A 19,108-nucleotide genomic window follows, 5' to 3' on the forward strand; every position below is an offset into this window, starting at 1 on the left:
CCTCTGGGGCTGTGATTCAGACTTCCCACACTACCCTGCCATACATGCAATACTTCCTGGGTTAAAGAGGTGAGATTAACATGTGGGGTTCTCCTTCTACTGAGAGAATCCTGGAGGTCCAGGAACCAGGTTTCCAATTTGTTGGCAGAGGTCAATTCAGTATCAAGTACAATGCTTGTATGTAGGACATCAGAAGCTGGCACAAGTTGCCAAGCTAACGAGTTGAAAGCTGAAGCTGAGGAGATGTCGTCAATTTTAATCCACTGACCTGAACCATCACTTAGTGAGACCTGACTGTAACAAAGGGCAAGCTCTAACATGACCAGCTTGAAATCTGAAGTCACTGTCTTTCTCTTGGTTAATACGAACCAGTTCCCAAAGTATTAATAAATAATACCTGAGTGTTTTTTTCTGGGCAATCTTTAAAATATCAAGGAAGTCCAGCTAATATATTGATTGCCCTGAAATCTTGTTTCAGCCTTAGTGCAAAGGTGTTCAAAGTGTTATAAAAACGGCTCGTATTGAGTATCCTGAAGAAGCACAGCTTCAAGGTGCGATGAATGGTCCAGCCAAAATGCTGGCTTTCCATGACTGTTTCTGTTCATCAACTTAAAAGGTATCTTTTCCTATAGGTACCAACTTTGTTCCACTGGTATCTCACTCTGATTGAGTGTTCTCTCCCTAACACTCAACTCCAGGCATTCCACGGTTGGTGGGTATGTTTCCAGTTCAAACTTGTTAGCAAAAAGGCTTTTGGATTTCAGCAGCCACTTCAGATCACCAGTTCCATAGATACAAATGGCTCTGACATAACGACCTGCAAAGGAATAGGGGGAGAAAAAAATAATCACACACAAAAACTTTTCTTCTTTTTTGTGTGTGGACAAGACAGGAAGGGCCTGGAATGCATGCCTGTGCCCAAGACCTTAAGTTGGTCAGACCACTCCTGTGTCCAGTTCTGGCTGCCACAATTTAAGGAGGATATTGACAGGCTGGAATGTGTGCAGAGGAGGGCAACCAAGATGATTAAGGGTGTGGAAACCAAGCCTTATGAGGAAAGGTTGAGGGAGTTGGGTATGTTTAGCCTGGAAAAGAGGAGACTGAGAGGAGATATGATAGCTCAGTGTATCACCAATGGAAACATTTAATGTGACCACATAGTAACGAGAGCTGTGTTGCAAGAGGGAAATCTCTGCTGTGTAGCAAAACCACATTCCCGTCTTTGTTTTCCTTTCAGATTCAAGGAGATGAGTGCTACATGGCTGGATGAGCAAAGTACACAAAGCTACAGAGAAATAGACAAAAGAGCAATAAAGAAAGGAAGCAGAAATAGGAGACTGCCCTGTCTGGAATCAAAGGGAGGCAGTTTGCTTCAGGTGTGACGTTCAGGAGGGGTGGAACGACCACACCCTGGATCCCTGTCCCCAAGCAGCCCCCTTCCCTCTACGCTGGCTGGTGGCTCCATCCCCGGGGGCTGTGCAAAATGACAATGCACCACTACTGAGGGAAGGGAGTAGCAGGCAGTTCCCTTTCCGGGAAAATTCTGGCTGCTGCACCCTCCTTGTTGTCATTTCCTCTAAGCTTGTTCAATATCCCTATGGCTGCAGTTCAAAACCATTGTTTTGTGCGCCTTCCCTTCTATTTTCTTTCTAGCTCCTCTTCTTTTCTTTTCTATTTTGTCAATAGTTTTCTGCTCATTACATCTTTGTTTTTCTCCTGTTCTTTACTCCTTCCTTCCTTCCTTCTGCCCCTCCTCTCAATATGCCACTCTTTCTGCCTCCTACTCTTCCCTTTCCTCCACCTCTGTGCATCTGATTTTTCTTCTCCTTTTCTTTTTCTTTACAGTCCCAACTCCTACAGATTTGTTCCCAGATATAGTCAAACGAGCAAGGGTGTGCTTGTGTACGTGAGACAGCTGAGCAGTCTTATGTAGGTCTACTAAAAACAAAGTCCCATTTTACCCTATTACCTTGCTAACTGGATCTTTATCTTTCCAACTTTATGGATGTTAACAATGGTTTTGGAAAAAAAATCACTGGGGAGAATCAAGCTTCCCGCAGTTGACTGAAACAAAATGCCAAAACTACGTGTTCTTTACCGTGACATCCTCCATGTTTAGTTTCATCATTGCTCCACTTGACAGCTCTCAGGTCACCTTCCCATCTACCATCTGGCATGGAGCCGGGGACACCTGTTTGTTGAAGAGAGAACACAAGAGAAAGATAAGTCTTATTCTTAAAATGAGGTGGTTCGCTCTTGAAGAAGTGAACACTGTTGTGCCACCCTGTTGGAGATCCTCATTCATCTCAGTTTCTTCAGACGCAAAGGTTTTTATTTGGAAGCCTCTGGCTTTTGCCCGAGCCAGCTTGTGTTAAAAACAACACACATATCCTGATCTCTAAAAGTTACTTCCAAAATCTCCAGCTGTACAAATAGTTTCTGCATCACAAAGGGAGGTATGGTTTTCCTGTCGACCTGTGAACCCTGCAGTAAAACAAAGTTGAATGTCCATGCACAAGAACGAGCCTGGAGGAAATACTATCTCCGGTCAGTCTGCATGTGCTGCTTATGATACGTCCTGCAAATGCCATGAGGAATGTTTGTGTTCCTGGACCCAATACCAACTTTTGGAAGAAATGCTGAGAGTCAACAGAACTGGTTGCACTGCACACAGGCATGAATGGAGTACAGCAAAGGTGAAATTTGTGGCATCTACTTCATTTTTACTATGGCCCAAAGGTCCACCAATCAGAGCCGGTGCAAAATAGCAGCTGCAGAACAATGCAAAACGGTGCTTTTGGAGCATGGGAGCCTTACCTACTGTAGCCCAAATTCTCCAGGTGTATATATGTATTGAGTTACTGCAGATTAAGGATTCTAAGCACAAACCTCTAAAACTACCCCACAGGGTTGCACTAAGATATGGTAAAAGGGAACCAATGAATATGAATATGTTATAGGTCAGGCTTCCTCAATCTCGGCCCTCCAGATGGTTTTGGCCTACAACTCCCATGATCCCTAGCTAGCAGGACCAGTGGTCAGGGATGATGGGAATTGTAGTCTCAAAAAACATCTGGAGGGCCAAGGTTGAGGAAGCCTGTTATAGGTGAACAACACAGAGGGAAAGATTCGGCAAATGAGCCTTGCTAACAGAAGCCCACACAAAGACTTCTAGTAATGCAGAGCTGCTTACCCCTGTCCTTGTGCCCCCAAAATTGGTTCAGTAGGTGGGTGGGAGAACCCTCCTAAAAAAACAGTGCAAGGGGGAGATGGGGGACTCTTCCACCTGGCAAACTGAAATGTTTGCACTGGTGGAACAATGGCCATAGCAGAGGCAGATTTTGATCTTTCAAATTTCAGCAGTGCTCTGTGTGGGCCCAAAATTCAGCACCCCCCACTTCTCATCTTCTGTTCTGCTCAATTCACTACGTTATAGTTGCAATGTCCTGCAGCACCCCCTAGGCTTGGCGCCCAGTGCAGGGGAACCAGTCACACTGCCCTAAATGCACCGCTAGCCATATAATGATGTTGAATTCCTCCCAGAGAATTTTGTTTTTTAACTTGCATCTTTTACTTCCTGTTGTTAAGCAACTGGGAGTCAGAAAGCCAGGGCTATCTACTACAGATCACACAAACATCTACCAGCAGATTCTGATCTGCTTGTTTACCCATCTCTGGGGTAGAGGGAAAGCACTAAGGTAACAGTAGACAGGGCATGCATAAGATTATTTACAACGCAATAGTAGAATCAACGCACAACATTCTGCAACAAACCTGCAACAGCAAATTATGCTCAATAAATGTCACTTACTCTCAACCCCATATTTCCACTTCCTTCCTATGGTAGAAGCAGATGGGCTTCTTTCCTGACTCTCAGCGTCGGCTGATCACAATAATAATTCCCAGCGTGTTGCAAGGACACTGCTCAGCAGCTAAGCTTCCAAATACCACAGATATATATACTGAACTGATTCTTAGATGATATACTTAGTTGGCTTCCTTTGTTCCCCAATGAAACTGAATCTCATTAAAAATGGTAAGTAACTCCAAGGTTACACATCCCTACAACAAACCTTAACTAGTGGCATTCTGGTGCTTGTGGCATTACTCGCCACAATCAATGGAAGAGGAATAGCCTACTGAGTTTGGAAGACTGTCATTGTGGGGCTAGTTTTCAAGCAAGAGGAATAAAAAAGAATAATCCCAGGTTATTAGCTGGTCTATCAACCTGCTAGGTACCGCAGCAAAGTTGCATGAAGGGCCCCCAAGTCATCCCACCGCACTGGGTTTAATGCTAGGCTGGGGAGCCTGTGGCCTCCCGGATGTCGCTGGGTTACAACTCCTATCATCCCCAATCACTGGCCCTGCAGGGTGCTGCAGCTGATGGAAGTTTGGAGTCCCGCAACCAAGATCTGGAAGGCCACAGATTCCTCGAGTCTGCTTTGCTGATGGCAGAGGTGGCCTGGAGGCAGCAGTCACTTTGGCACTGCCTTGGCAAATGTGGGTGTGAAGAGTGGCAGAAGGAAAGGACAGAAATGCTCTTTCTATGTACTTCCTTCAGTCAACTTAGCTTAGGATCAAAGCCTTGTTTTGGATGATTCCATATTGGCTGTGAGTCCTGGAAGACCTTGCCTCCCTGCCTTGCAGGCCTTTTCCCACCTGGTCTGGGAGGGAGGGGCCCTGACTGACTCCAGCTACAAACGCTAAGGCTGCTGAAGAGGCCAGAGACCATATTCTGGGCTATCTTACTATGATTTATCTTGGAACTGTTCAATTTGGTTGTGTGCTTTTTGATGTGTGTTATTTATTGTTTCTCTCAACTTTTGTAATTCTGGTTTCTTTTTCATATTGTAAGCTGCCTTGAGCATGGTTTTAACTATAGAAATGCATCCAAAAAAATGATGTGCGTATGTATGTATATTTATTGTTCATGAGGCTTTTTCTGGAGTTTGTGTATAGGAGACTGCTGGAGGCCAAGAAAAATATGGGAACCTTATTTTGTATCAAAGTCACTGCAGATAAACTAATAATAGCAGCAGTCCAATGGAATTTTGGGGGGTTTTCAGGTGAGTACTACTTGGGACATCCCCCCAAACTATAATCCTCAGGCCAGCTTCTTTGGAAATCTCATCATGGTGAAACCAATTTTATGCTATCTCAAACCTGTGTTGGATTCACTTCTGGCATCCAAACACTTTGTTCCCCACCCCTACCCCAAGGTTATGCCTAAGATCCTTGCTTCCTTTTCTCTGGCTCATTTGCCCCCTAGGAAATGGATGAAAGGACATGTAAATATCTGGACATTTCGTTGTTGTTCAGGTTCCACTCTTGAAGATTGGGAAATAGCTTGGAGCAATGGAAAGGGCGAAACAGAAGCTCTCAGGTGGGCTGACCTGTCTTTCCAGCCAGTGTAGCTTTCACAAGATCCAAGGTTTTCTTTTCTTTTTTTGCCAAAGGGTATAATTTGAAAGATAGTTGAAACATTACTTTACCCCAGGTGACAAGTATGAGCACTTTGCAATGCTCCTAACAAAGGAGTGCCCTCAGGGGAGGTTTAAAGGTCAGGAAAAGTAGCTGGGCTGGGCTCTTAGAAAATGAATTACACAACAAGTAGCAAGTACTGTTGAGATACATCAAAGCTGTTGTGTGCTTCAGCCAGGGCGGTTGTGCTACTTCACCAGGTTGCTCATCATGGGCATTCCTAGAAGGATTGGTTGGCTGATCATAGAAGCTGCAGAGTTGGAAGGGACCACGTGGGTCATCTCGTCCAACCCCCTGCAAGGAGTTTTTTTGCCCAAGATAGGGCTCAAACCCACGACCCTGAGATTAGGAGTCTCATGTTCTGCAGACTGCCAGGGATGGGGACTGATGGTCCCCCGGATGCTCCTGGGCCCCTACTCCCATCATCTTTGACCATTGGCTGCACTGGAGGGCTACAGCTTCCCCATCCCTGCTTTGTGCTGATGCTCAGCTTCTCTGCCTCTCCACAGTCCTGTTTCCAAAGGGATAGTGATGCTGCTCCACTGCAGCAAAAAATGACAAATTTGTAATGGCACAAGCCTTTGTGTGCCAGAGTCCAGTTTGTCAAGTGTTGCTGGACTAAAGCTCCTACAGCCCTTGACCATTGGCCATGCTAATAATAATAATAATAATAATAATAATAATAATAATAATAATAATTTATTATTTGTACCCCGCCCATCTGGCTGGGTTTCCCCAGCCACTCTGGGCGGCTTCCACAGAGACCAAAAATACACTAAGACGCTAGCCGGGTCTCATGGGAGATGGAATTTAACAACATCAGAAAAGCAACATGTTCCATGCCACAAAACCACAGAACAACCTGATTTGTGAGGTCCCAAGGTTTACAGAACATTCATAGCAGACCTTTTAGTCCAACGAACAGATTTATGAGATAATTCTGCAATCTGTGCCTTTCGAAAGCTTCAGCACCCAGTACAGTAATCATCCAGTTCCACCATGAAGGCCATTGTTGATATTCTTCAGCAATGCACACTGTTAAATGCTGGAACTCACTCCCACAGTGGGCAGTGAAGGCCACCAACTTGGTTGATTTAGAAAATCAGACAAATTCATGGAGGATAAGACTATCAGTGGCTACTAGCCATGATGATCATGTTGCACCTCCACTATCAGAAGCACTATACCTCTGAATATCAGTTGCTGGGGGCTGAGGTCGAGGAAGTGCTCTTGTGCTCAGGCTCTGCTTATGTGCTTCCCACAAGCATTTAGTTGACCACTACAAGAACAGACCCTGATGTTGGGAAAGATGGATGGCACAAGGTGAAGGGGACGACAGAGGACGAGGTGGCTGGACAGTGTTCTCGAAGCTACCAGCATGAGTTTGACCAAACTGCGGAAGACAGTGGAAGACAGGAGTGCCTGGCGTGCTCTGGTCCATGGGGTCACGAAGCGTGGGACACGACTAAACAACTAAACAACAACAACAACAGAACCATTTCGGCCATTGGCCTGATCCAGTAGAGGTTCTTATGTTCCAAGATCATCAGTTGGCCAGAGCACCTACAGAAGTTTCTTGGCAAAATACAGTATTTCTTTTGCAGGAATCTCCTGTACTGAGTTATATTCAAGACATACACAGAGTAGACCCACTGAAATGAATGGATTTAAATCAAATGCAATTAACTTAAGACTATTGATTTCATTAGGTCAGCTGTGAGTGTGGGCGAGTCAGATACATCCCTTTGAGTTATCAGAAATGCATTAAGACACTGACATCTAATAACCTTCTTTATGTACTGGAGGTGGGTCCCCCTCTTTCAAGTTCTATTATATTTCTTTGGAAAATAGTGTGCAAATTCAAATTGCGCGCGTGCACACACACACACACACACACACACACACACACACAGGTGAACAAAGCTTCTGCAATTTTATTTCTTTCGGGAAGCAACATTAATAAGAGAAACCAGAGATCTGAAAGGAAGAAAAGGCAAGGGCACTGAGAATTCCCTCTGTGCCAAATGTTCCTGTGTCTAGGATGCATGGACAATAATAGCAACCACGCTGCTCCACAGGCCCAATTCACCTGCCTGGGCTTGTTAGAGGAGGCAACTAACTAGCTATTACCGTACCTTCAGGGAGCTGGTATGGCCACTGTGTAGTACCCAACCAAAAGAGCAAAGGTAGCAGGCTGTTAGATGAAGAAAACATCTTTCTCAGAGGAAAAGTGAAAACTTGGGGGGGGGGGGGAGTGGGCTACAATAAGACTGATTCAATAAATAAGAAAAGGGGGGAAATTGGGGGGCGGGGGAGTGAATGAGGGTCTGTAGAAAATGGTGGAATGACCAGCCACATTTGCATCTTCATGTTGCATCTCACGACACATTTTATGTCTAAAGCTTACCCACTATATAACCTACAAGTGGGGAGGGGGGAGTGTATATATTACTGGGGTTTGGACTAGATGACCCTCATGATCCCTTCCAACTGTACAGTTCTATGATTCTATAAGTCAAAGGAAAGTGTGATTTACTATCTGGTTCAGTACCCAAAGATAACACTCTACTGAGAATGCAGCATGAAGCCAGCATAGAGGCATGGCCGGCACTGCAAATGAAGCTAGGAAGCCTCTGAGTGGAGTTTCCCTTTGAAGCAAGATTTGGGAGAGTGCCTCACATTCTGTGTGACACCCCAAATCACTGCAACTACTGCAATGAAATGCATCACAAACCAGAAGACCATAACGAATATATACTGCACACATTCTTCTGACCACATGAGGTAACCAAGGGAGACAACATTGAAAATATTCTGACGTTGTTAAAATATGTTAAGCCTAGCACAATATCAGGTTTATTTGTTTATCTTTTCCATAATCAACATGCTTGGAGTCCAAGTTTGCATGCCTGTTCTGAGCCCTAGGTCCTGCCATCAAGCACAGTATTATATCATTTCTCGATTTCAACACTTAACGCAATGTTTCATAGAGCTTTGTCAGTTGCTAGGAGCATCACAGCCCATTCATTTGCTACAAACTTGTCATGGAATTAAGGTTTTCAATTGCCAAAAGGAACGGATTCACTTTTTCAATGGTAAAATCACATGAACCACATATTTTAGCTTGGTTTTGTGTGGAAAAAGTGATTCCTTTTTGTCTGCCCTGAATCTTCCAACTCTTAGCTTAATTTGAAGCAACCCAAGTTATCGCATTATGAAAGATGGAGGAAATAAGTTTGTCTGCTTTCTCCACATTCCGCATAATTTTACACATCTCTATCATGCCACCCTCTCCTTACTCATGGTTTTCTCCTGCTAAGCTTAACCTTTCCTCGAAAGGAGATGCACTAGGGAAGCCCAAAAATGTAAAATGTGGAGGCAACAGCTCATCGCCTTTGTAAGTTACCCAGCAACTGGTTTTGAGAGGCATGGAGGCTCTAACATTTAGGTGGCAATACCTAACTCAATGAAGCTTACTTCTAAATAGATAGGCATATCACTGCACTGTTAGTTTTCATGTTAACAGCCACTGGCAGGCATTCCAGACATACCTGTGGTGCTGTTAATCACAGCCAGCTCAGATCCCATAAGTGCATATGGAAAGCTGTGTGTGTGTGGTTGCCCCAGATATGCATCATTTTACACCTACTTACATTCACTTTCATTTTCCCTTTTCTCACCTGCAGGCGTAGATTTGGTGAGATTCTTTTGCAGCGCTTTACCTCCTTGAGTTTTCATCCTGGCTACCTCACTGCTTACCCTCAATTCCAGATCACGCACAAATAAATTACATTAAATAGCCCCAGGACAAGATTATTGGGAAACTTCACTACTTCCTTCTTTCTGATACATCTGTCCATCTATAAGAAAGAGGCATTGTCCTCTCATCCTGCATCTACCAAGTTGGGCAGGACTTTGAACTAAGTTCCATATGCTGTTATTACTACAGAGCTCAATAATCTTGGGTCCTGTGTGATCAACCCTTAACAGCGGTGCCTGTATCCAGGCAATTATTCCCTGCACCACTGGGAACAATGTGATTTATTTTTGAACTGGAAAGGGTGGGAAATGTGTCCTTGAAAAATAAAAGCAAGGTGGAAAGCTGTACAGGGTTTTGCTCTGTGGTTTGGACAGCTCACAGTTGGAATTCTGAGAGATGCAGTGAATTATTTCCCACGCTAAAGAGGCTCCATCTGGAAATGCTCTTAGCAAGCAAGTCCTACCTACAGGACAAAAGAAAATACGCGCGCCTTGGGAGACCAGAAACCACCCAAATCAGAAACTGCCAGATGCCATTAACGTACCTGGTATCCTGTTGAGCGTCACCCAGTAATGTTCATCCGGACTGTAGGTGTCCTTGGACCATTCCAGCAAATCGAGGGCCCGTTTGTCCTGGAAAAGGAACTCCACAAACGGCCTGGTGAGGGCAATGTAGGCAGAGCCAAAGTAAATTGTCAGATTGTGGGGCGCAGGTGATTTGAGGGTACCAGTCCTTTTCATGTAAGAGGACTCTCTGCCTATGTGCTCCTTGTAAACGTACTTGGTCCTTACGGTGATCGGCTCAGGAGGGAGGATGCCGGGGGTGATGTTCTTCCCTTTGAAGCTTTTCAGGTGGCGGACGACTTCCCTGTTGGTTTTCAAGGGGAAGTCTTGGCCGCACATGTTGAGGACATACTTCCAGCGGACCTCGGAGCGCAGCAAGTCCTTCATGCAGTTCAGGTCGGCCTGGAGACGCGAGATCCCCGCGTAAATGACCGGCTCGGCTTTGGACACGAGGAAGGCGTTGGGGAAGCAGCCCACCAGCCTCTCCACGCTCTGCTTGTAGTCGCCGGACACCTTCTCGTCCACGTGGACGCAGTACACGTTCTGGGGCGCGTAAAGCGCGCGGAAGACTCTTTCGAACGTGGCGAACTCTTTGTGGAGGGTGATGACGTAGGCGAGCGGGAAGGCGACCTCTTCCTCCGAGAGGGCTCGCGTGACGTAGTGGCTGCCCTCCACGTACTCGGCGCAGCCGGGCGACTGCCCGAAGGGCGTGCGCAGGTGGTTGCCCCACACGAACGCCTTCTCCTCAGCGGCCAGGGCGCCGCAAGCCCCGCGGAGGAAGTCGCCTTCTCTCCCAGGCTGGGGCTGCTGCCGGGGCTGCTGACCCCGCGGCCGCCGGGCCTCCTCCTTGGGACCCGGAGGGCCGGGCTGGCCGCGGAGGAAAACCAGCAACGCCGTCAGGCTGCTGAGGGCGAGCGCTACCAGAAGGTAGGAGAGCCTGCGAGGCAGCATTGTGGCGCGCGACGCCCAAGCCGCCAGGCGCAGCGCGCCTTTCCCCCCGCCGGCCGCCTCAGGAAGGAGCTCCCGCCGGCTGCAGCCCTGCTGCGCGCGAGGCATGCGGCTCCTCAGCTGGGCGCCGCCGCGCTGCATGGGGCTTCTTCCCACATGCCCACGGCTAGCGAGGTCGCCAAGGCAGGGTTTTTGTGTTCGCTCAGCCTGTTCGCCGGGCTGCCTCTTCCTAGCGGCCCCAATGGAAGCAGGCTGTGCGTTCCCTCAGAGCGCAGAGGCGCGAGAGCCTCTCTCTTTGCCGCCTCTTCTTTGCGCGCGCTCCTCGCCGGACTCCTCGCCGGCTCTTCTTTGGTAGCCCTTTGGTTCAGCGGCTCGGCCCCGCCTTCGGGGAACGGGCTTCTTCTTTGCTCCCGGCCGTGTGATTGGCTGCTGGCGCCGCGGCTTCCCCGCCCACCTGTCGGTTTTGGGCCCGAATCCTCCGGGCGCGCGTGGAGCAGGTTTGGGGCGCCCGACCCGCTTAGCATGTGAAAGGGAAACCCTCAGGGTGAAGGAGGGAGAAGAAGGCCTGCAAGCCAAGGCGAGCATATTGGGAAACAAAGAGCTGAACAGCAACCCAGGGTCTTCTTTCCATTGAGCAAGCCACGTTTACACGAATATATATTTTTATTTTTTCTTATAAATTTTATGAAATACAAAAAAAGAATATCAAATAAGAAAAGAAATACGAAACAAATTTCATACATACACACATAAACATAGTTATTTATACATCTATAAAGTAATATTCAGAAAGAAAGAGGGGGAGGGGAAAAAGAATAAACGAAGAAAGAAAAAAGGAATAAAGGAAGAAAAGAAGAAAGAAAAAATTAAAATGGAAATTTAGAAAATAGAAGTGTTCACCATAAACAACAGTTTCAGATCTATACTTGCATATGGCTATATATTTCCATCTTGCAAGATATCAGCCTTAATTAAAATGTTTTAAAAGACTTCCACCGTTTACGCCACATGTCTTTTATACTTCAGTCACCAAAACCTCTGTTCTTCATATCCACGTTTACACGAATATAAATGAATACCTTAAAAGAGTCTTATGGCACCTTGAAGACTAACAGATGACAGTCATGGACCAGTCATGAGATGCATCAGGTGTTTTATCTTCAGTTGGTAGGCCTATGTACCATGGAAGGCATCAAATTTTGCCATATGGCGTTGGACATCCCTCCGTCTTCTGCAGAAATGCACTGAAACTGGCTACTTCTCTGCAAGTTGTTGAATGGGTACTTGTATATGAAGTGTTGAGGGCTTTGTCACCCTGAGCAACAAGGGTGGTTCTGGTATAACAGTATGGGAGGGGAGTGAAGTTCTCCCCAGAGACTAAGACAGCTTGTTCCCCCCTCCCCATCAAACTCGGCTCACATGCACACACACAGACACAAGCAGCATGAATCAAGAGTTTAGGGACATGAGGGACCAGTGGCGTAGCAGTGGCTGCTGGCTCCCGGGGCGGGGCAAGTATGGTGCTCCCCTGGTAGACTGGGCAGCCCAGTGGTGCCGCCACCGCCTCTCCTCCTATCCTGCCCCCAGGTCAGGCCTGGTGGATGCTCCTTCATTGGAGTTTTAAAAGCAGAGCCTAGATGGTCCCCTATTATGAATTTCTTGTATCAGCAGGTTATTGGAACAGGGTTTCCCAAACGGGGGTCTCCAGCTGTTTTTGGACTACAAATCCCATCATCCCTAGCTAGCAAGACCAGTGGTCAGGGTTGGTGGGAATTGTAGTCCAAAACAGCTGGAGACCCAAGTTTGGGAAACCCTGGACTAGAGGATGATCAAGGTACTTTCCCAGTTTTTGATAATAATGGGTTTCCCATCATAGCCCACTGTATTTTGAAAGAAATGTCAATATCTATCAATAACCTATTGAAAAGATAGATTAAATAAGATAGCTTAGTAATAAAAAGGATATATCTTCACTTTGACTTGTGCCTCAAATGCATAATCAAAATTCTAAAGTGATTTTTTTTAGTGTTGTCCTTCCAGTACACACTACTATAAAACACAGGTCTTAAGGCTGAAATCTTACAGATATGAATAGCCAGCATAGGAAATTAACACCCCATGTACAGGCTTTGAGGATTGTGAAAGACTAGGGCTATTTTTAATGGATTTACTGTTAACATGAGCTATACATACTTCCTGGTTAGGACAGAACCTAGTTATTCAAAGTCCAAATTTACCTAAGGTGGGGAACAAAACTAATAAAACCAGTGTGTGACATGTTGTACTCAGCTTGCAAAAAGATTTTTCTTAAATACAGGTGTCTTTTTATTTATATGTTACTATTTGAACGCTAGTATATAATGTATATAATAAAATGTAGGGAAACACGAACAGAGGAAAATTTCCAGCGTTAACAATGACTCCTTCTAGGTCAGAGGTATCTAATGTGGTGCCCATCAGATGTTGCGGCAATACAACTTGCATCTTCCCTGATCATTGACTGTATTGCCTGGGGTTGATGGAACTTTGTGGCAAAAGAAATCCAAACTTCACATTTATGCCTATGGGGCTTGAACAGGCATTGACCAGCTAAGAAAGAGATGGACAGCTGAATTAAAGTATGGAGTAACTTTGGGGGGGGGAGTTGTATTCTGTGTGTTAGGAATGAAGAGGAAATGATTTGAAAATAAAACTGTTGGTACAAATCTGGGGTGTGGCTAAACCTGGAATGATGTGTTCAGTTCTGGTTGCCAAACCCCAAAATAAAATTGTTGTGAGCTGGGGGTGGGGTGCGTGGTTTGTGGTTAGTCTGCATGATGCCTGAGGCCTTTCTAGTTCCTGGGGTAAAATCCAGTGAGGGTTAAATCTAATAGAGGATTCCATTATTGAACTAGCCAGGTAAGCTTCTTAGTGAGATAATGGCTTAAATAGTGTTTTCAGCATAACAGAGGAAGTGGCTCTGTGCCAGAGGGCAGGTGGGGGGGGTCCCTCCATCACCTGGCTGGTAGTGAGAAAGACAAAAGTCAGAGGTAGGTGTGTGTGTGAGAGAGAGAGAGAGAGAGAGAGAGAGAGAGATGGGTTATAAACAGGCAGAAGTGAGAGAATGAGAACCATGCTTGATTTCTGCTTGAACCCAAGGCTGTGACTATGGGAGAAGCAATACCTCTTGGGGTGTTAACACTGTGTGTCCCTCCATATTAGCCCCAGGTTGTATATATGTGTAAATAAGCCTTATATCATTAAGACACCATGGCATCTGCTGTCCTTCCAAGGAAACTGAACCCTGGGTGAGCACCTGGAAACGCTGGAATATCTCATTTGCCAGGACTCAGCTAGACTGGTAAAGAAAAAGCGATTCATATGCTTTGTATGTGCAGTATAACATTGTGCCCACAGATGGCAACGTGGAATCCCACTTTTCCTCTACCTGTTTTCCCTGTTTAAGTTTACAACTCTTTAAACTGAAATGCTTCTTTGCTGCGTCTAGATCCAGCTCCAGAGATTGGGGTGGTGTTTTACAATATTATAGAGTGCTCAAGACAGTGAACCTGCATTCTCATTCTCCTTGTGAAGCAGGAGACAGGGCTCTGTAAGGATCTGATACGAGGCCCAAAGCCGGTGTGTGTGGCCCTAGACTCCTGTAGCCTTTAACCCAGCAGTGGACAGTAACAGATGGCTCCAAGTGCTGGATTGTGTAACTATTAGCTTGGTTAAGGTTTCCGCTTCCTGCTTTTCATGAGCCTGACAGGTCAGCCTTGCTGTTTTCCCCCAACATCTTTTGGGGAAGCAAACCAGTTTCTGGGTGTGCTGCAAACTTAATTCTTATTGATTGTACACCTTTGTGTTAAAAGGCGGAATTTGGCTGTGCCCTGAGGAGAGGTTTTTGCTTATTTATTTCCATGTTTGCACAGGCTTTTGAATGGTGAAGGAACGAGCTGGCCAAGCACTAGAAGCTAGTGGCAATTTCAAAATTTTGCAACAGTTGAAAAATTGTGTAAATAGGAGGAGAGGGGAAGGAGGGGGAGGGAGGGAGAGAGAGAGAACACACACACACACACACACACACACACACACACACACACAGGTGTGAGAGTAAGTAGCAGCACCAGAAAGAAAGAAAAATGCAGAAGGAGCAGGTTTTATTTTATTAAAATAAAATAAAAATTGTTCTGGTATGCATATACAGTGGTACCTCGGGTTACATACTTAATTCATTCCGGAGGTCTGTTCTTAACCTGAAGCACCACTTTAGCTAATGGGGCCTCCTGCTGCCGCCGTGCCGCCGGAGCACGATTTCTGTTCTCATCCTGAAGCAAAGTTCTTAACCCGAGGTACTATTTCTGGGTTAGTGGAGTCTGTAACCTGAAGCATCTGTAACCTGAAGCGTATGTAGCCCGAGGTAACACTGCATTGAGAAAAGTGCTACAGGTGCCAGCGCAAGCTGGCTGCCATGGGCAGCAAAGTAAGAAGTGCTAGTATGCTGCAGTGGATTCTTTGTCTCTCTCACACACAAAAACCCTGGTTTGGCATCACAGAATGGAACCATGCATGCAGAGTACAGTGGTACCGCGAGTTAAGTACTTAATTCGTTCTGGAGGTCTGTTCTTAACCTGAAACTGTTCTTAACCTGAAGCACCACTTTAGCTAATGGGGCCTCCCACTGCGGCCGCACCACGGGAGCACGATTTCTGCTCTCATCCTGAAGCAAAGTTCTTAACCTGAGGTAATATTTCTGGGTTAGCGGAGTCTGTAACCTGAAGCGTATGTAACCTGAAGCGTATGTAACCCGAGGTACCACTGTAGTTGAGTAGATTCATGCAAAGAAAAACCCGCCATGCACTGGCAGAAGAAGAGGAGTGCGGGGGGAGTGCACTACCACTGGCAGCGCAATCCCAGTGGGGTGCCATCTCAGTTGCACCCCTCAGCCGCGCTGGGCGCCACACCCCCAGGACACATGCCATGCCCCTGTGGGTGGTGTTCCATGCCTCCAGGACGCACGTCACACCCCTGTGGTGGCATAGCACGCCCCTGGGATGCATGCCAGCCCCACCCCCACCTGCTCTCCACCCCCCAGTGCTGGAGCATGAAGCTCTGCCACTGCTGCCATGTTTGAAACAAGGGTATGCCCTTTCTATCCAGCCTTGAAATGCTCTCCCTGGGGCACACACGTCCTCTCCCCAAGCCACACTGCTCCCCAGTCCTCTTTGCCTACTTTGAATTGTGATAGTGCCTCTTGCTAGCCTTTAGAGGTGTGTACAATATTTCAACATAAACACAACTGCAGTCCTGCACACTCCAGGGAGTATACGTATGTCCCATTGAATACAATGGGGCTCACTTTCCTCCCTAAGAAAGCATCCTTGGCATCCCCTCAACCACTTCAGAACTTAATGTAGTGGAATGGGAACCAATGACACTTCTTTTGGAGAAAGCCTTAAGGTGATAGAAATATTTGCTGATATGGCACTACTTTGTCTGAAAGTTCATTGTTTTAAATGTCATTAAAATTTGTGTTAATATTTGGCATATCTACATTGCACATTTAAACTGGTCTGAAAGTGAATTAGTGAATTGCTTCTTGGGCTTGCCGATCAGAAGGTTGGCGGTTCAAATCCCTGCAACGGGGTGAGCTCCCGTTCCTTGGTCCCAGCTCCTGCCAACCTAGCAGTTCGAAAGCACGCCCAATAGTGCAAGTAGATAAATAGGTACCACTCTGGTTTTGGTGTTCCGTGGCACCAGAATTGGCTTAGTCATGCTGGCCACATGACCCGGAAAAACTCTCTGTGGACAAACGCCGGCTCCCTCGACCCATAAAGCGAGATGAGCCCTGTAACCCCAGAGTCCTCTGTGACTGGACTTAACTGTCAGGGGTCCTTTACCTTTTTTTTTACATTGCAAATGTAAACTGGTCTGAAAGTGAATTAGTGGGTTTTGATAATGACTTATATTGCTTGATAAGTGTGTTTATAAACAATGACCTCATTCAAAGAGCTATCACGTGGTATGCACTAAAATCATTAAAATGTCACAAAATTATAAAATAAAATGCGGAACAAATTATTAACACTGAAGCAAATTCACTCTCAAAAAACACCTAGTGAAACAGAAGCATTTCCAGGAGGGGATGAAATATCAAAGTTGTTGATTCTGTGTCCCCCCCCAAACCCCCCCTCATTTTCATACAATTGCAATTCACAGTTTCAAGCCTAGAATCACGATTACTGCAGAGAACTGAAGTTCTTGTACATCTGTGGCATGGGCACAGCCTAATGCTGTTACAGTGCAATTTTTAAGGCAGAGAATTATTATAATCTTGCATCTCCTATCCGAAATTACCCTTTTGGCTACCCAACTCTTATACTGAATCCAGAAGTTGACCTTTGTGTAAAATAAAAGGACTCTGGCAGCAATATTGCTTGTCTGGCAAGCCCATAAGTCTGTGACAAGTCAACCTTTCAGTCATCGTTTTCTTTCAAAGCCAAATATATAACCAAGATTGATTTGATTTGTCCAAACATTCTTAACATTCACACCCGTATGATTCATCAATTCATTCATTCAGCCTTCATTGGCATAATTTAGACAATAAAATCATAAATAAGAAAGAAAGAAAAAGCAATCTATAAAACATATGATTCATAAAGGAGGTGACAATAACTTAAAGGAGGGTTGATTGTATTGCTCTGCATTATGTTTAACTTAAATATTAAACTTCTTAAATCTACCCCAAAAGCTGAAAAAATAATATTTAATCCTAATGCTAAGGATAAGGATAAGGAAGGCATGACTAACTACCGTACTGCCTTCCCTAATGCTCAGTTTGAGGTCATGTTATGCCTCATGGCTGCTAGCCATTTAAAATACTGTGCTGTCAAATACGAGGAAATGTTGGCACAGAGAGAACACACTTAGTGTTATTTTGACCTTGTTGACCATTTATTTATTTCTTATTCACAGGTATAGAAATATAGCCTTCCTAGTTTATCTTATACAGCAGCCACTTTAAATTTTTTAAATGAAATATAATATTAATTGAGTTCAGGAAGGAGGAGGTTGCTATAAATAAGCTGATGTGACTTCTGACTGTGTGTGTGTCTGTACACCACTGAATAAACTGGTTGCCCGAGCCCACACATTAATTTGGTTGAACTTTCTCACCCTTTACTGGCTTGGACATAGGTAAAGGGACCCCTGACCATTAAATCCAGTCACGGACGACTCTGGGGTTGCGGCACTCATCTCGCTTTACTGGCCGAAGGAGCCAGCATACCGTTTCCGGGTCATGTGGCCAGCACAACTAAGCCGCTTCTGGCGAACCAGAGCAGCACACGGAAACGCTGTTTACCTTCCTGCCAGAGTGGTACCTATTTATCTACTTGCACTTGACATGCTTTTGAACTGCTAGGTTGGCAAGAGCTGGGACCAAGGAACAGGAGCTCACCCTGTTGCGGGGATTCAAACCACCGACCTTCCAATCAGCAAGGCCTAGGCTCTGTGGTTTAGACCACAGTGCCACCCATGTCCCCTGGCCATAGGTAGCACCTTGCAAATTGGTATTCAAGTTTTATACATCGCAAAGCATTTATATTACTGTAGGCTTTTCATCAACTGATCTTGGGTTGACAATGCAACATTCAGTGCGAGACCAGGTGTGGAAGGGGTTCAAACGCAAAATAAGATTTATAGCAAAGTTGTTCAGATGCCCATGCTTGGACGAATTCAAGATTTAAATTGTTTTCAAAAGGAAGTAACATATCCATCTGCAACGTTATCATCAAAAGTCAGGAAGTCACTTAAAAAAAAAAAAAGAAGTGATTCAAGATTTGAGAGTTTTGGCATGAAAGTACTCATGGAAATGTTCATACCCGCAGCAACAATTCCTCTTGAGAACCCTGCTATTTTGCCCCCATGGGCAGGAAAGCAGTTAATCACCCCACCCTGGCTGCAATCAACTTAACCAACCCCTCCCTTCCTGTTGCATCTCCCTAGGAGACTGCATTGCAACACTTCAGCTGGGAAGCACTGTACCACCATTCCATTGCCTTATTCTTGATGAGTTCAGATTAAAAACCTCAAACAGGAAAACACACACACATGCCTTATAAAGGTAATAGAGCATTCAGATGCAAAAAGTGGTAATAAGACAAGCCAGAAAAGCAGGCATCTCCCCTCACTCCATGTTTTGATTACTACATTCCACACTCCTGATAGAAAACAAACATCAATTTATTAACCTTAATAAGCAGCGACAAAAAAATACTCTCACCATGTGCAGTTTTACATTCTAAACTGACATAACTCATAAAAAAACACAGATCTGAGTATTTCCAGTGCTGCCATTGTGCAAAAACTGAGT

At 45.4% G+C, this 19,108-nt stretch overlaps 1 protein-coding gene across 2 annotated transcripts in view; it reads right to left on the minus strand.

The window, feature by feature from the left end:
- Positions 1–236: 236 nt before the first annotated feature.
- Positions 237–19,108, minus strand: part of GCNT2 (glucosaminyl (N-acetyl) transferase 2 (I blood group)) — a 35,188-nt gene continuing 16,316 nt past the window's right edge. The window contains exons 1-3 of one of the 2 annotated variants that reach the window (XM_028737748.2): positions 9,786–11,114; positions 2,099–2,191; positions 237–817 (exon numbers count right to left, since the gene is read on the minus strand). In XM_028737748.2, the coding sequence (XP_028593581.2) occupies positions 627–817; positions 2,099–2,191; positions 9,786–10,893 (1,392 nt within the window). In that variant the 5' untranslated portion in view covers positions 10,894–11,114 and the 3' untranslated portion in view covers positions 237–626. Of the gene's footprint in view, positions 818–2,098; positions 2,192–9,785; positions 11,115–19,108 lie in introns of those variants that run through there. The other variant, XM_077933297.1, reaches the window with a different exon arrangement.

Source organism: Podarcis muralis, chromosome 8 (genome assembly GCF_964188315.1).
Source record: "Podarcis muralis chromosome 8, rPodMur119.hap1.1, whole genome shotgun sequence".
Lineage (NCBI taxonomy): Eukaryota > Metazoa > Chordata > Lepidosauria > Squamata > Lacertidae > Podarcis > Podarcis muralis.